We start from the raw sequence: 15,772 nt of genomic DNA on the forward strand, positions 1-15,772 counted from the left end.
CTAATGTAAACTATAGCTAGTACTAGATAGACTAAATAATAATAACTTTTACATAATGCTAATAAAAAAACTTTAATAAAAGTTTATATAAAGTTCTTAAAATAATAATTAACAAGCTTACGCTTATATAAAGAGCACTAAAAATAGAATTTTAAAAGAATGTTTTACTGCACACTGCTGTTGTATAAGCTTATTAAGAATAACTAGAACTAAAACATGCTATATTTACTATTAAGCTCTTATATAAAGCTTTATTTAGTAACTTATAGGCATTACTTTAAGTTACTATAGACTAAAAGGTAAACTAATACCTCTAAGAACTGCCTAATGTATACTACATAGACTACTAATATAACTCTATATAATAAGAGTTTACATAATAAAAAAGAAGCTTCTTTCTGTGTAGAAAAGAATAATAAGAAAGATTTTTATCTAGGTTTAGGCTATAATCTAGAGACAACTGTACACAGACAAAAAAGTGCTTTATCTGCTATAAAAAAGAATGTTAGTTATTAAACTACTCTTATAATAACTATATGTAAGTAAAGAACTAGTATGTCACCTTATATAAAGATTTCTATAATAAGACTTTATTATATAAAGCTATTACTTTATACATTTAAGACTTTAAAAGTTACTCTAAAGAAAAAAATAATTTACATAATGTAAAGAAAATAAAATAAAAGAGTAAGGATGCTAAAAAAGCTATTAACTACTTTACCTCTACTGCCTATCTACACTATGTAATAGAAGAGAACATCTACAGCATTAAACCTAAAGAATATGCTAAGTAGTTTATTTTTAATAACTAATACTGTACAGTATACTAAGGTAAACTATAGAACATAGGCGTAGTAAAAATCTCTACTGTTAGTAAGTCTTAACTTAAGGTGTACATATAAAAAAACTTATGTATAGAAATTAATTAGACACCTAGCTAAACAGATATTAGCTTTAAAGGCTAGACACTAAAGAGATTAATTAGTACTGTATAAATCTAAAACTTAATTAGTCTAGTTACATACTACATTTTAGAGACTCTAACACTATTCTTACTATTACTAGCAGATGCTAACTAACTTAGGGCATACTTTAACAACATTTTAAATGTTATTATACATAAAGACAAAACTACTGTCTTTATTATATAAAAATAAAGACACTTTTTTTTTAATGTTAGTAAAGAAGAATTTATATTTTTCTTTACTAAATTAAAACTCTACTGCCTCTACTGCTAATTTAGACACCCCTGCACAGAGAGACTCTAGAAGATGCTAACTAGCGCTAGCTATAATGTTAATGCTGCAGTGCTAAAAAAGATTAAGAAGTTCTGCTACCTCTACTAATTATATAACTAAGCCTTATAAAGATTTAAGTTTATAATTAAAAATAACACCTACTTTAACTATAAAGTTATTATTAATGTTATATAAATTAATAATAGGGATGTTTTACATATTATTAATATAGATATATTATTTTAGGCTGCCACATTCCTAAAATCTATGTCTGCACAAGATACCTAAGATGCACTGTGCAAATGCTAGATTAACACTTATTAAGAACCCTTAGACTATATTATGTATAACTTTAGTATAAACTTTACTTTAAAGGATTTTTAAGCTTATGTAAAGATTATAGAAGCTACATGTAGGCAGATGCTTATAGAAGCATATTAGGCAGTTAGAAAAGTTAAGCGTGTACACGCACCTCTCTAATAAGCGTTTAACATCCTAAAGACTAAGCTAGGTAACTGTACAGATAATAAGGCTATTCTGCAGATAGTAGTTAAGGCTCTAAACAACATAGCTAGCCTACACAGTCTAGTACCTACGCTGCTAGTCTTTAGAGCATACTTAAGAATTAACCTAGACTCTCTACTATTACTAGACATTATTACATAAGCAAGCGCTATATAAAAGGTAATAAAGATACTTTAAAAAAACTATGTAAAAGTAAACATTAATTATGTAATTAACACTTATAATAGCTTTATAACACATAAAGTTCTTAACTTCCCCTTTAGCTTAAAAATTATAGCATAGAGAAAGAAAAAAGGCTAGACTAGCCTATATAAGATTAAGAGTATTAAAGAGAGAGACATTATTATTAAAAAAAAAAATAGCTTACTAAAGCTCTAATATACACAAGTTAAACTGTACTATAAAGAAAAAAAGAAAGATAACTTACCTACAACAAATAACCTAGATAAACTAATCCCTATATAAAGGGATCTCTTAAAGAAGAGGAAGAGAAAACAGCTTTATAAGAATATTACAAAGGTAGAACTAGAGCCTACTATAGACTAAGCCCCTTAGAATAGCAATGCCGCACTAGTGCAAAAGAAAGATATAGATACTAAGAGAAGTAAAAGGCAAAGAAAACCTACATAAAGTCTAGACTAGGTATTTCTAACCTAGAAGAAAAAGAATAATTAAGCCTTATTTATTAAGCTCTGTACAGACAGTGTAATTACTACACCTAAAGAACTATTTAAGAAATTAAACTGTATAGAGATAGACACTCTAATTACTAACAGCACTTTTAAAGTTATAGTGTATAACTTAATAAAGCATAAAGGTTAAATTTTTAACTTCTACCTTATATAAAAAGTAAAAGGTAAAACAACTTAACTATATAAGAAATCCTGCCTAGTGTTTGCTAGCTACTTAGATAAAAAGAAAGAAGAAATCCTTACTTAGTTACTAACTATTTAGAGAATAAGCTAGAGACTACTTCTAGCTATAGAAGTAAGCCTAAGAGCTATATACAAAATGCATTTTAAACTATGTAATATTATATAAGTATATATCTAATTAATAGATAAGCTTATGCGCATGCTATACATAAAGCTACTAAAGAAAATGCGCTAGAGCTTTCTACTAAATATAATACTCTAGGTTATATAACTCTTATATAAAGCTGCTAAATTAGAACTGTATTAGTTTAAAACATACTATAACTACTATAAAAAAAAGCTGTGTATGCACATCTTTTTATATAACCCCTACTTTTTAATTACTAATAAAGAAGAGCACACCTTTAGTATTACTAGCCTATAGATAAATAACACTTTAAGTATTATAATAAAGAATTTTACATAAAAAGAAGAGAAAGAACTATAAAAAGTAAAGTTTTATATAAAAGGTAAAACTATTCTAGTAAAAAAGCAACTTATTAAGTTTAATAGTAAAAAAATTAAACTTATGCATAACATAGTAGTTCTTACTTAGAAGAGATAAGTAAGCTACTTTTATATAATTAACTTAAAAAATAAGGATGCTACATAATAATATATTAAGTAATGTGTAAGAGGGGCATATATTATATTTATGTATTAACTAGAGGCAGTATTTAACTTCTTTATTACTACATAAACTATAGACCTTTTGCATAATAACATTAACACACTTAACATATAAATCTAATAGCAGATAGACAATAGTAAGCGTAGTCTTACCTTTCTACTATTATAGCTTAATTATGTAAAGCTGTTTATCTTTATAAATAGATTATTTGCTAATAATAAAAACTTTAGCTTACAGCTAAGATTCTTAATTATATTAAGTAATAAAGACTATATAAAGTAAAGCAACTACTTTAAAATACTAGGCAACATTATACACTAGAATTCTACTAAGTGTAAAAAAGTAACTAAGAGTGTTCTTACTAGTAAACTATATAGAATAGTTAGAGGGTTTAACAATGTAATTACTTTTAGTACAACTCTATAGTAAATTATATAAACACTTAAACTACTACTAATTCTAGTAGTAATCTACATAGATTTAAGGTTTTTGTATAATTACCTTATTAAGCTAGGCACTACTAGTAAAAAGCAACTTATAATTAATATTATATTACTTTATAAATTATATAAGAAGAGGGAAATTACTAAAATAAAGTAAATTAATAGTAAAAATAACTTAGTAGATGCATATATAAAGAAAACACTAAACTAGGCTTTTTAATTATTAGTTCTAACTAACTGCCTCTCTGTCTAGATAGAAGCATCTGTGGACTAGCTAGATCCTGTGCGCAAAAATGCCTTAGACTAACTAGACTAACAACACTTTTATATAAGGCTTATTTCTTTTATTTTTTTTATTATACGCACTTATTTTTCTTATTACAAAATTAGAAGAGAAGAATATGTAAAAAAGATAGTCTATTTATCTAGTATACAGAAGAAGAAAAAGCTACCACCCCTTACATATAGTAGTTATAATGTAGACCACAGCTCTGCTATACGCATAAGGCATAGGCATTAGCCTAGAAGTTAGCTAACATATAACACTTAATAAAAAAAAAAGCACTAGTAGTGCTGCTATAATAATAAGCACATAGAGTTACTAGGACTTAACTACAACTCTAAACTAAAACTGCATAAAAGTACCCCTTATAACACACAACCTTTGCTGCCTACAGCTGCAGATTAGTGCTAGTAGGTAAAATAATATTAATATTATAAGATAGTAAAGCTACTACATGCTACTTTTTAGCCTATTTATAATTAGCATTTTATATAAGAAGAAAGCAGAAGAGCTAAAAAATTTATATATTTATACTAAGACACTAAATAAACTGCTAATTAGCAGCAGAACTAGTTAAAAGGGTAATGCAGATGCGCCTTAGGCTGCTAGACTGCACAAAGATGTTAAAGACGCCTGCACTAACAGCGCTAGAGGTAAAGGAGGAAGGCTAGAGAGATATCTCTCTCTCTCTGTGTGTGTGTGTGTGTGTGTGTGTGTGTGTGTGTGTGTGTGTGTGCAGGCAGGAGTATCTGTTACTGTTAGCACTGTATAAAAAGAGAAAAGAGCTAGGGAATTATACAGTAAGGCTTAGAAAGTAAAAGATAAAAAAAAAAAAGTAAAAAAAAAAAAAAGACCTTATTATATACACCTCTTTACACACCTGCCTACACAAAGATCCTACACTATTCTAGCATAAAACCCTACATAAAATAGTTTATACACTGCTAAATTACTTATAAGGTAAGCGTATAAAAGCTAAATAATAATAGCCTAAAATACTTTACACTATTTATAAAGCTATTTACATAGTGTAACTAGCTTATTTTAATGTACAGCATTACTAAGGCAAGTCCTAATAAATAAAGTAAAGTAAAGGTAAAATGTAATTAGATAGACTTACACAGATAAAAGAGAGGTAATGTGTACAAAAAGTAACTTTTTAAATAAAAAGAAAAGTTGCTAGTGTCTGTACGCAGTAGCAGCGTTATAGTCTAGATATAAGCAATTGCGCATAAGCAGGACTACATATCTCTGTTATATAATGCTTATGCGTAAACCTTTATGCGCAAACATCTAGATATCCCTCTTTTCCTCTGTACAGAGGAAAGATAAGAGTAATAGAACTAGAAACATGTTGCCCTTACCTTACCTACCTTGTACGCTGTGCACACTGTACACCACTCTTACTCTTGCTACTTAAGTGCTCATACTATAAGCAGCTAGCTGTCAGAGCCTATTCAACATTAAGTTAATTAATTAAGCTAGCCTTTTTTAGGGCTATTAAGTTAATTAAGTTAAGTAAAAGCTGCTAAATCTGTTAATTAATTAAGCTATTTACCTTAACTTAATTAACTTAATTGTTGCCAACTCTGCTTAATGGTCTGTCCTCCGATTAGTCCGAATTTGTAGCCTTAGTGCAACTGTATTGTAATAAGTTATGTGATGGATATTCATATACATTTTGTGATCGGCTTCGCGATGGACATCAGAATGAAATCAGCCAACCTGCCATACGATTGTTGGGACATGTGACGCTTCTCATCCCTTTTATCAATTGATTTAATCTTTCAAGCTATCTGCCTTACTACCCTTGCTATTTGATCTAGAAATCCTGTTGCAAGTAGGAGGTCTCATTAGTTACTTGCTTGTCTTTTTCAGAAATATTTAGTAATATGTGACATACATGACAGATATTGTGTAGCTCAGCCTAAGTCTCAAGTTTTTCTCTCGTCTTATCTAGAAGTTAGGCTAAGAACGCCAGCGCCAAGCTTAGAAAGTCCTTAAGTTCTATCAAAACTACTTACGATAATTTCCGTCTCTTGTTCATAATAAAGCTCATCACTCGCCTTGGCCAGAGGTTTCCGGGAACAATTTTACGAAAAAGGATTGTGAAATTAAGTTTTGGAAGACACTTCGCAAATGACGCCCTTCAGATTCGGATGGTTCGGATTAAGGGTTTCTTTGAACCCGCAATCATCTCTAATCATCTCTGATCAAGTTAAGCGGGCGATAAGATCAGTTTACATTGAAATCCGTTGTGATCCGATGTTCAATGCAGGGAGGGGTCTTGGACAAGAGCAGTACTAATTATAATCAATGAACGCAATTCTTGAATACCTGGTGGATTCTCCAGAACGGGCTCCGTGATGCTATTGCTCGCTTTCGACATTTAGCACCGTCTTTAGGGATATTAGATCGTCAGTTTCAGGAATGCGCATGAACAATATCTTATGAATATTCTCAAGACGTGACGCTGAGTCACATGTAAATGTAGGTCCTGGAGCTGCACTCATAATCCTGTGCGGACTAGCGCATCTCCGTACGCTATATATCACCTCGGAGCTCTTTCTCACTCGCCAGACCTTCCATTGTTGTTCAATCCACCTAGTTTTGGCTCTCGCCACCTAATTGATACCTCCTCTATTATTCACCTACCTTTGCGACTCCCAGTTCATCCCAAAAAAAACTCATAATAATTCCTCACCTTTTCGCAACGCCTGCCATCCGTTCTACATGTACTATCTACAATGCACTTCCACGCTCTCTCAGCATCATACACAAATAAGTCTATTATCTCCTAGTTGGCGAGCTATATCCGATGCTACCTCCCGTCTATATCTTTGGCCAGGCCTTTGTCATCCATAATGCCTACGCATTAAGTTTTGGGAAACGACGGGTATGAAAAGCGACTTTGATCTCCCTTCTTCTGGTACCTCAAGATTCGACACGAGATGATTAGGATAAAGGTAGGGTTGCGGAAAGTCGTGTTCGGGATTCGTTTGCATCATATCCAGACCACCGTTGGGCCCAGCCTTGTCTTTGGTGGTTCCCAGGAAGTATCCTCTCGGCTGATTCCACCTGGTCGACCATGGGGGGCGAGTATTCTGGGTGACTCTTCTCGAGACTTTTGGTGAGATTCTTCCAGAATTCAGCGAGGTCTGTCATTTCTGGTATTTTAGGAGGTATGTATATATCTCGGTGTGGTGCAAGGTTTGGAAGTGAGTAGAGTCCATAGAGGAATAGGAATGGAATAATTATAAGCTTGAGCGTTCGCCGGCGTCCATAGAAGCGACAGAGCAGTATTTTTAGAAGAGATTAAACTGCAGTTAACGGAGTCAGGGTGGTGGCAGCATGTGTTTGTATTTACAGTGCTCTCCGAGCTCCATTACCTGCTCGCATACATGAAACCACTGCTGCCTTCTATGGCTACATATTGCCTGCTAGGCACTTTGCTGTTTAGCCCACTTCTATGCATATATAGACCCTTAGATACACCCCTTTAACAATCAACTCAGTTTCCCATGGCTTTGGTGCTCCCAATAGCTTCACAGTATGCTCTAAGAGGTCTGCTTGTGACATGCTAGTTAGTAATCGAAAGCTATAGTGGTTCTACATCCTAGTACTAATATGAAATAGAAGGGGTTTGTAAACACTTTAGAGGCTAAAAGCGTAAACGGTTCAATGTTCAAAATCAGATGATTTAGCACACACATTACCAGTTAAAAGTAGAAACAGACTACTGAATAAATACCATTTACTATCCCTAGTATACTTTCTTCTACTGTGATAGGGTGGTAAGTTGACATTTAGCATGCGACGCAAGAATAGTAACCACTCTGTCAATAGTAGGGCGGGCTTGGTCAGACTACTAGTCTGATTAGCTAGTTGGGCATGGTCGGAGTGAATATTAATCTGGCCTAGCCTAGCCCGGGAGTCGGTCTAGGCTGATAACGCGCCCCAAGACTGAATATGGTGAGTTAAGGCTGAGGTATAGGCTTTAAGTATTCCCATTCGGATGGGTGAGGCTTCGGGTGGGAGAGCTACTCAAGAGCGTTAATTAACGACTATCTAGTAGCACTCTATAATCCTTAGCAACTATCTACTCAGCTGGTCGCGCTCTCGGAACTCTCTCAAACTCTATTTGACTCTTTATCTCTCTAAGCCCCCCACCGACGCCATGCCATGCTCCATGAGCGACATAATAAGTCGACCGTCCCGAAGTATGCACAAGGATGGAAGAATGACCGCTTACAAACTAAATTTGGTACGATGCATCGAATTCGGTCTAACCCCGTCGATTAACCACCATGGATGTAAGTTCTAGGCTACATCGCCGTAGCTGTCTAAACATCCTCTAACCCCCTTTCTAAACGAACTAGAGTTAGACTGACGGTTCCGACGCTTAACTCTGCTTTTTTATAGCAACTGTAGTCTTCGTAAACGGTGAAGCGGCACTTGCCGATAGGTTCTAAGCGTGGGTCGCTCCTGACCGCACAGACTAGATCGAACTCTCGAACACTGTTGAAACAACCTAGAATCTGAGATTGAATTTTATGCAAGGGCAGTGAAGCAACCATGCCCGTCCGATATATCAACAGTGTTAAATCGTTAATGGAGAAACTCGGTATCCTTGGTAGAATTTTCCCAGTCCACCTTCGGTAAGGAATGCATATGACTGATCCATCGTGCTACTGTCTCAAGCCAAGCATGATCCATCTTCCAGCTCTAAAAATTTGCAGCCCTTATGGTAGTCTAGTGAGGTTTAGTCCAACCCCTCTCTTCGCTTTTCGTTAGTGATGCTTTACCTACAGAAAGAGCAGTGAAGTTTACAAGAGTTCTTTCACAAAGGACCGTCCTCAAGATCATAACCCGCAGTGACCAAAGCCCCCCAGTTGGTGGACTTCGTACAGGGATATGACGAAGATATGCGTGGCTTAATGTACAACCGGAGTGCTTGTAGGGCTCTGTAATTCAATATGACCGTTGTTTGGTACGCAGTATTGAATGAAAGTCCATTGAACTGTAAGGAGTGCCCGTAAGGAGCATATATATAAGCCAGGGTTCAAATGTCAATCGGGGATGCCCAGGGTCCGGCTCAGAGATGTGCCTTCCGGATGCGAAATGAAGAAGTGCCTAAGTTCTTCTAAACCTCACCCTTCTCATATCCGTGGTCTTTCCTTAAGGACTTGGCACAAAAGTTATGGTTGGGGTGATCGCGTTGAATGAAGATCTTAAGTGAGGGCAGGACAAAGTATACGACGTACCACGCTTCCTTTAAATATGCTTGAGTATTGGGCTACCATCACGGGAACCTTGGAAACCGCTCGTATCAGGTCGCCTAAAAATGCGGAAATTGAGGGAAGTGGGTTAGAATTTGCCCCCAAGGAAATGTGTTTATCGTCCAATCTGCATCTTTGCGGGCAAATCAATTTACTAACCAACAAATACAGGCAGGTGCTGGTCACAGTTCGATTGAAACGGCAGGCGGCTATGAGTTTATGCGGCTGCATCCCAAGATGAGCTCCCGGTTCCGTTTTTTTCCAGAGCACCGAAGCGAAGTTGTTCGAGGAAGGTTGTCACCATACAAGTATTGCGCATAACAGAGATCCCTATATGGGACATTAATCCGTGCAAAGAAGGCCTAGAAGAGGAAGAGGCAAAAGACGCTGATTTCTCCAAGGTCTCTTTCATTGACGTCGATCTGGTGTGTGGCAAATCAAAACCGCGCTTAAACTGAAGCAGCGAGGCTTAATGCCGTGCTTAGCAGTTGAGTGTGTGATCAATTAGAGTGGCTGCAGGTTCCGGGTTAGCGAAGCATATGCAGTAGACATTGGAAAAAACATCTGATGTGTTGTAGGAAGGGACAGGCAATAGGGGTAGTGGGTTAACCCAATGAAGAGCCTGATTTCCTGCAGGAGCGGAGGGGATGTGGCGAGTAGTGTGGTCCTGGGGCAGGGGCAACACCTTCACCTACATATTCGGCGGCTATTCTAGAAAGAGGGCATGTTCTAGCCTGTTTCCATGCGTGCTGTCTTTCGATTGAGTAACAGAATCCTCGATGTATTCTGGAAATCATCCTACATTTTGGCGAAAGCTCAGCCTGTCGTTAGCATAGCCGGGTGGGTTCTAGAGCGCCTGCCCCTAGCACTGAAGGTGGTCACTTGCCGATGTATGAGAGCAAGAGCAGCGTTTGTGGGACAGCCCCAGGTTGTACTTGAGGAGGGCGAGGTGTAAGAGGGTGCAGCCTTTCGTACATCCGCGACACAACATCAAGAGAGACGGCAGGTAGGTACATCGAGTTCAAGCTTTCCCAACCGCAAGGACCGCTGATCCATTACCATGAGAGCACCGTCATGGATTAATGAATGGAAACTTCTTCTGGTCGCAATAGATGAATATAGATGAAGAGAATGCGGCTCTGGGTTCGCATAAAACAGGTGTTCGGGTCATTGGCCGCTCCGAACAAAAGCCGTGGCCCCAGGAACCCTCTGCAGCAAACCTTGGAACCTCCACACCCCATCCTGAAAATCTGTGCCTTCGCAGCACAACAAGCCCTCATGACACCATGGTGACAACGGCACTCAACAAAAAGCACTTCCAGGCAGAATCTGCGCAGAAATGCCGGCTGTCACTTCGTTCTGGAAACCTCCCGTTCCCGTCTACAGGGAGATCCGTTGCTCAACAGAGACTTAGCAGTGGCGCGAGATCCGCGAGTATCAGCAAACCTCTCTGTCCAATCGTCTCCGCTTTCGTGTATACCCTTCTTCTTCCTGGGGAGGGACTGTTGCCCTCCGTAAACTCTCACAAGAGCCATATCTGGGCGATTTGCTAAGGCGCCTAGTCATCGAACAGTTTACGAACAGGTCACTTAGGTAACCTGCAACCACAACAGAAGATACAGAGTAGGTACCTGGCATTCCCGCTGCTGTTAGACGGTTGTAGCAGACGATTTCCGTTACTATTTGTTGTGATTTGTATCCGCTTTATCGTCTTATCTGGTGGTGTGGCTTAGGGTCTGTCTTGAATTAAATTGATGTTCGGCCACTCTTGCCAAAACGAGGAGGTGCTTTTGCTCCGTGCTTTTAAGCTTAACGTTAGTGAGCTTGATGGTCAGGCGATCGATACGACACCTAATAGCCTGCTAGGAGGCAGACAAGTCCGCACATCTCCTGGATCGAGTCATGAGCGACGCCGAGCGATCGTCGTCCCCTCAAAAGGAAGGCTACAAAAAAGTTTCGCTTCTTCGGATGAGTCTGAAGTGTCATCAAGTCTTTCATTGGTCCACCACCTCCGAACCTACATCTTCAACACTCCATGGCTCTGCTGACCAGGCGGGCGGCGGAATACGATCGGCACTGCACATTCTCAAATTGCGAGAAACAAGAGCATCGTTAATTAAAACGCGGCCTATCACAGGGTCGCCGAAGGTCTATGGGTAACCTGGAAAGAGATGGATGTCAAGGGTTCCTCTCCTCGATTTGAAAAGTTGTCTATGCTATTCTGATATCTCTTCCATTGTTATACATCTACTTCTGTTTCACATTTTTGCGGCTTTCAATGTCCCCTCTTACCTTCTGCACAAACCAGATCTCTAGTTGATCACCATCTCGACCGACCTCCTACGATTGGCCCACAGAGGTGGCGGTGACGGCTCGTCCCGAGCACATGGACCCTGGGCTTCAGGGGAGCAGTGGCGCATGCATATCAGCAATCTTGTCAACCTTTCTCTAACCCGTCTTGAGCCAGCGCCCCGCTCCAATCTCACAGGCTGAGCCAATGAATCCTACTTTCCCCAACTTCTGCTCTCTACCAACAACGCCGATGAGCAACGTCCTTCCTCATGGCTCCATAAAACGCTGATTATGAGAGGAGAAGCCCTCTCATAATCAGCGTTTTATGGAGCCAAAGTCAGGCCATAGCGAGACGCTGGAGCTAGTATGCCCCGTTGCCGATCCGCACTCTCCCACACTGAACTAGCCATCAGGAACGGGTTCTAGGTTGAGACGCTTGAAGAGAAGCAAATTCACATCCCTAAAATGGTAAGCAGCGTAATATCAAGTGCATTTTGCCAAGCTCCAGCCTGCTGAACTTTCGGCGGTATTCGCCAGCTCGTTCTCATGATCCCACCTTCCGACAGCTCTCTATCAAAGCTAATGCCGTGGCCTTGTAGGAATAACAGCCGTCCTGACCTGTGCTACCTCCCCAGCTGGGCAGGAACCAAGCATCACAGCCCACGTTGAGCCGCTTTTTCCACTACGCCTAGTCTACGGTGTCGTCTGCAGTTCATGTCGGAGACCCGCGATATTCTTTTAGGTCCTGTTCACTAATCCTAACCGGAAGGTGAGCATTGCCGCTCTCATCTTGCCTCCACACCGAAGACTTGAACCACGAATATATAAGAAAGCCCAAGAGGCCTCTTTCTACCCTCCAGTCAACAATCACTCAGACCCTTTGCTCTGCACAAAGTCTTTCGTTCACACTTCAAGTAGCCGTCTCACTCAAACAATCGCCATGCGTCTCTCTATTCTCCTCGCGGTCTTACCTTTGGCAATTGCCGCCCCGATCATCACTCCTCGCGCTGGTCAGGTGATTCCTGGAAAGTACATCATCAAGATGAAGAATGAGGCCGCCCAGGATCTGCTTGAAGAGGCTCTCAAGCTCTTAAACAAGACCCCGGAACACGTCTACGGATTCGGCACCTATAAGGGTTTCGCCGCAGAGATGAACGATGCTATAGTTCAGCTCGTCGCTGCTCTTCCTGGGGTACATCTCTCTAATGGCGCTCAGTTAGATGATCCCCATCGCTAATCCAGATACAGGTTGAGTATATTGAGAAGGATGCCATTGTGCAGCACCAAGTAGACCTCGTAGATCGGGCTTATGTTACCCAGTCATCCTCTACCTGGGGTCTTGGACGTATTTCCCACGTCAACAAGGGGGTTTCCTCGTATACGTACGATGACAGTGCTGGTGCAAACACATGCGCCTATGTGATCGACACTGGAATCTACACCTCGCACCCTGAATTTGAAGGGCGTAAGTCATGTTCCTATCACTACCCAGGTCCCTACAGAATACTAATCGATTACAGGTGCTACCTTCCTCGCCAACTATGCTGGTGATGGCTCAAATACCGATGGCAACGGCCACGGAACCCACGTTGCTGGTACAATTGGCTCCAAGACCTACGGTGTAGCTAAGAAGACTAAGCTCTATGCTGTCAAGGTCCTCGATGCGAGCGGCTCTGTATGTCCGAAATCATCTAATCCGTCATCAAGAAACAATTGGCTGATAGGTATCACAGGGAACCAACTCTGGCGTTATAGCCGGTATTAACTTCGCTGCCAATGACCAGAAGACCCGCAGCTGCCCCAACGGTGCTGTTGCTAACATGTCCCTTGGAGGTAGCAAGTCTACTGCTGTCAACTCCGCAGCGGCTAACGCGGTCACTGCTGGTCTATTCATGGGTGTTGCCGCTGGGAATGATGGCGCTAATGCTGCCAACTATTCCCCAGCCTCCGAGCCTACGGTTTGCACTGTTGGCGCGACTGATAGCAGTGACGCAATAGCTTCCTTCAGCAACTATGGGGCTGTTGTCGATATCTTCGCCCCTGGTGTGTCTATTCTCTCCACCTGGAACAACGGCGGCACTGTAAGTCCCTTCTTCGCCGTCTGATACACCTTGTCTAATATAGAAACCACAGAATTCCATCTCTGGTACCTCGATGGCCACCCCCCACGTTGTTGGCCTTGGAGCCTACCTCTTGGGCTTCGAGGGCAAGAGGACCCCTTCCGCCCTCTGCTCTCGAATCCAGACTCTTTCGAACAAGAACAAGATCTCTGGCATCCCTAGTGGAACTGTCAATTACCTTGCTTTCAACGGAAACTCATCTGGTTGAGTGAATTGATTCGACAATTGCTTCGCTAGTTCAGCCTGATAACATCTCATCATACACGCGAAAAGAACAGATGGGAGTTAGTGGTTTCTGGGAGTTTACGAAATTGCGTGCTTTGGGTGCATTTAGGAATTTCTCCTTGAATGGGTAAATGATTAAACGTAGTTTCTAGTTTCTATTTTGAAGATGTGTATGATTCAAATGAGGTGTATTTGATCTGCAGTCCTACTGGTCTGATTGACTTTGGAGCTATATGTGCCCTCACTCCATGATCTTTACTTAACATAGTCTTACTGTGCTAAAAAAAAAGATAAATAATACGTTTAAGGTAGGATTCACTTCATTGATCACAGTATTACATAGCCCACACAGAACAACGTCACCGTTCGACTTGATCGGACGTGCCCAATATTAAGGCCAATTTTCTCTGCTAAACGGTCTCATAGATATAGACTTCAAAATGTGGCGCTTTCATTAACGGCCATTGATGGTTGAAATAAGCTCTCGGAAACCATGCATTCAATCTGGCAGATAATCTTGGAACCAGGTTCGGGTTTCGTGATCCTCACCTTGCGGATCCCAATTCCGTTTGCCTCCGCTTCAGTTCCAAGAAGTGCATCGTCAGACGATCCTGTACATCAATGATATGCATCGTAGATTGCATCAAACCAGCACCGATCCAGGTCGCTGGGTTTAAGGACATTGGTGGAATCCGTCGTCCTCGATGCGTATTCCTTTGCAGTTTCATCTCGAGGTCAATCTGGAGTAAGGTACGACCCATAGCACGAACGAATGAAATTAATAGGCGAAGGCATGCGAGACACGCAGTGGTGAGGAAATTGATTGTCTTAATTTATGCTCGGGCTTGCGGGACGTGGAGGCTTATGAAGTGGAGGCTTCCCCACAAATTGCCTGCTCCCGATGTGCGTGCTTTGGAGTGAGACAATAGTGCCTCATATATCGGCAGCTTCCTCCGACTCCGGTGCATGCGACGCGTCGTCGGAGCTTCCTGCTGTCCTTAATCGAGCCTCTTCTTGCCAAAAATCTATTTTACAGCTTAAATGATCATCTGAAAAGCTGTTCCGAGCTTGTACCACTACCATTGGCCTTCTCGGGATGCAAAAGCTATCACTGGCAGCACCCTGCTGCACAGCTAGGGTTGACACCAACCACAATAGAGCTCAACTCCCTGAGCTGGCTTGCCGACCACCTCCAATGACGCGTCCGATTCATCGTCGATACTCAGGACACCATCAACATGAACCGACAAGTGCGCACGCGTCGAGCAGTCCATGTGCCGGGAATAGGGTTGCACTGTCAGCTTGCGCGACCACTTCAAGGCCAAAAGAACATGGCGGTGCCGCGATGCGCTCTCATTCTCATTGGTCTCGATGCCGTCAATCGAGTTCGGGCGAGACCTTTGAACCTAGCCGTCAGCTGGACAACCATTTCTGCACATGCAGCAGGCTCTTGGAGCGAGCAGTCCATCACGATTCGCAATGGCTGCAAAGAATGCGACTCGACTTCTTCATCTCCTGCAACAGGCTGCGTCTCCAGTTGAACGTGATCCTGTAGGAGATGCATAGTCTTGCTCCATGAATTGCAGACTCCTTCTCCCGAACTGACCTCGCATCCTCGAGTTTTTTTGATGCTTGCTATTCGAGTATGCAGCTAGGAAGGTTCTTATCTTTGCGCTCGCGACCTCCCAATAAAGCCACCGGTCCAATTTAGCAAAACAGCATCTGACAGGATCCCTCGCACATGAGCACTATGACCACATGAAGGGTGGTATCCCTCGCCGTAACAGCGGTGGGCTCTCGTTTTATAAGTACCACAGCAAGC

General features: G+C 40.7%; 1 protein-coding gene across 1 annotated transcript; it reads left to right on the forward strand.

Annotated features, from left to right (window-relative positions):
• Positions 1–12,521: 12,521 nt before the first annotated feature.
• Positions 12,522–14,050, forward strand: BDR25DRAFT_265148 (subtilisin-like serine protease-like protein PR1A). The gene is made up of 5 exons (XM_033686901.1): positions 12,522–12,797; positions 12,854–13,070; positions 13,126–13,280; positions 13,339–13,686; positions 13,739–14,050. The coding sequence occupies exons 1-5, from the start codon at positions 12,546–12,548 to the stop codon at positions 13,931–13,933; spliced, it is 1,167 nt and encodes a 388-aa protein (XP_033545313.1). The 5' UTR covers positions 12,522–12,545; the 3' UTR covers positions 13,934–14,050.
• Positions 14,051–15,772: the final 1,722 nt, after the last annotated feature.

The sequence above is a fragment of the Lindgomyces ingoldianus genome, assembly GCF_010093535.1.
Source record: "Lindgomyces ingoldianus strain ATCC 200398 unplaced genomic scaffold BDR25scaffold_24, whole genome shotgun sequence".
Lineage (NCBI taxonomy): Eukaryota > Fungi > Ascomycota > Dothideomycetes > Pleosporales > Lindgomycetaceae > Lindgomyces > Lindgomyces ingoldianus.

What these genes read in the sequence shown, in the direction of transcription:
- BDR25DRAFT_265148 (XM_033686901.1), top strand. Translation starts at nt 12,546, where the DNA reads ATGCGTCTCTCTATTCTCCTCGCGGTCTTACCTTTGGCAATTGCCGCC. An exon ending in GCACCCTGAATTTGAAGGGC is followed by an intron (nt 13,071 to 13,125) that starts GTAAGTCATGTT and finishes AATCGATTACAG; the next exon opens with GTGCTACCTTCCTCGCCAAC. An exon ending in CCTGGAACAACGGCGGCACT is followed by an intron (nt 13,687 to 13,738) that starts GTAAGTCCCTTC and finishes TAGAAACCACAG; the next exon opens with AATTCCATCTCTGGTACCTC.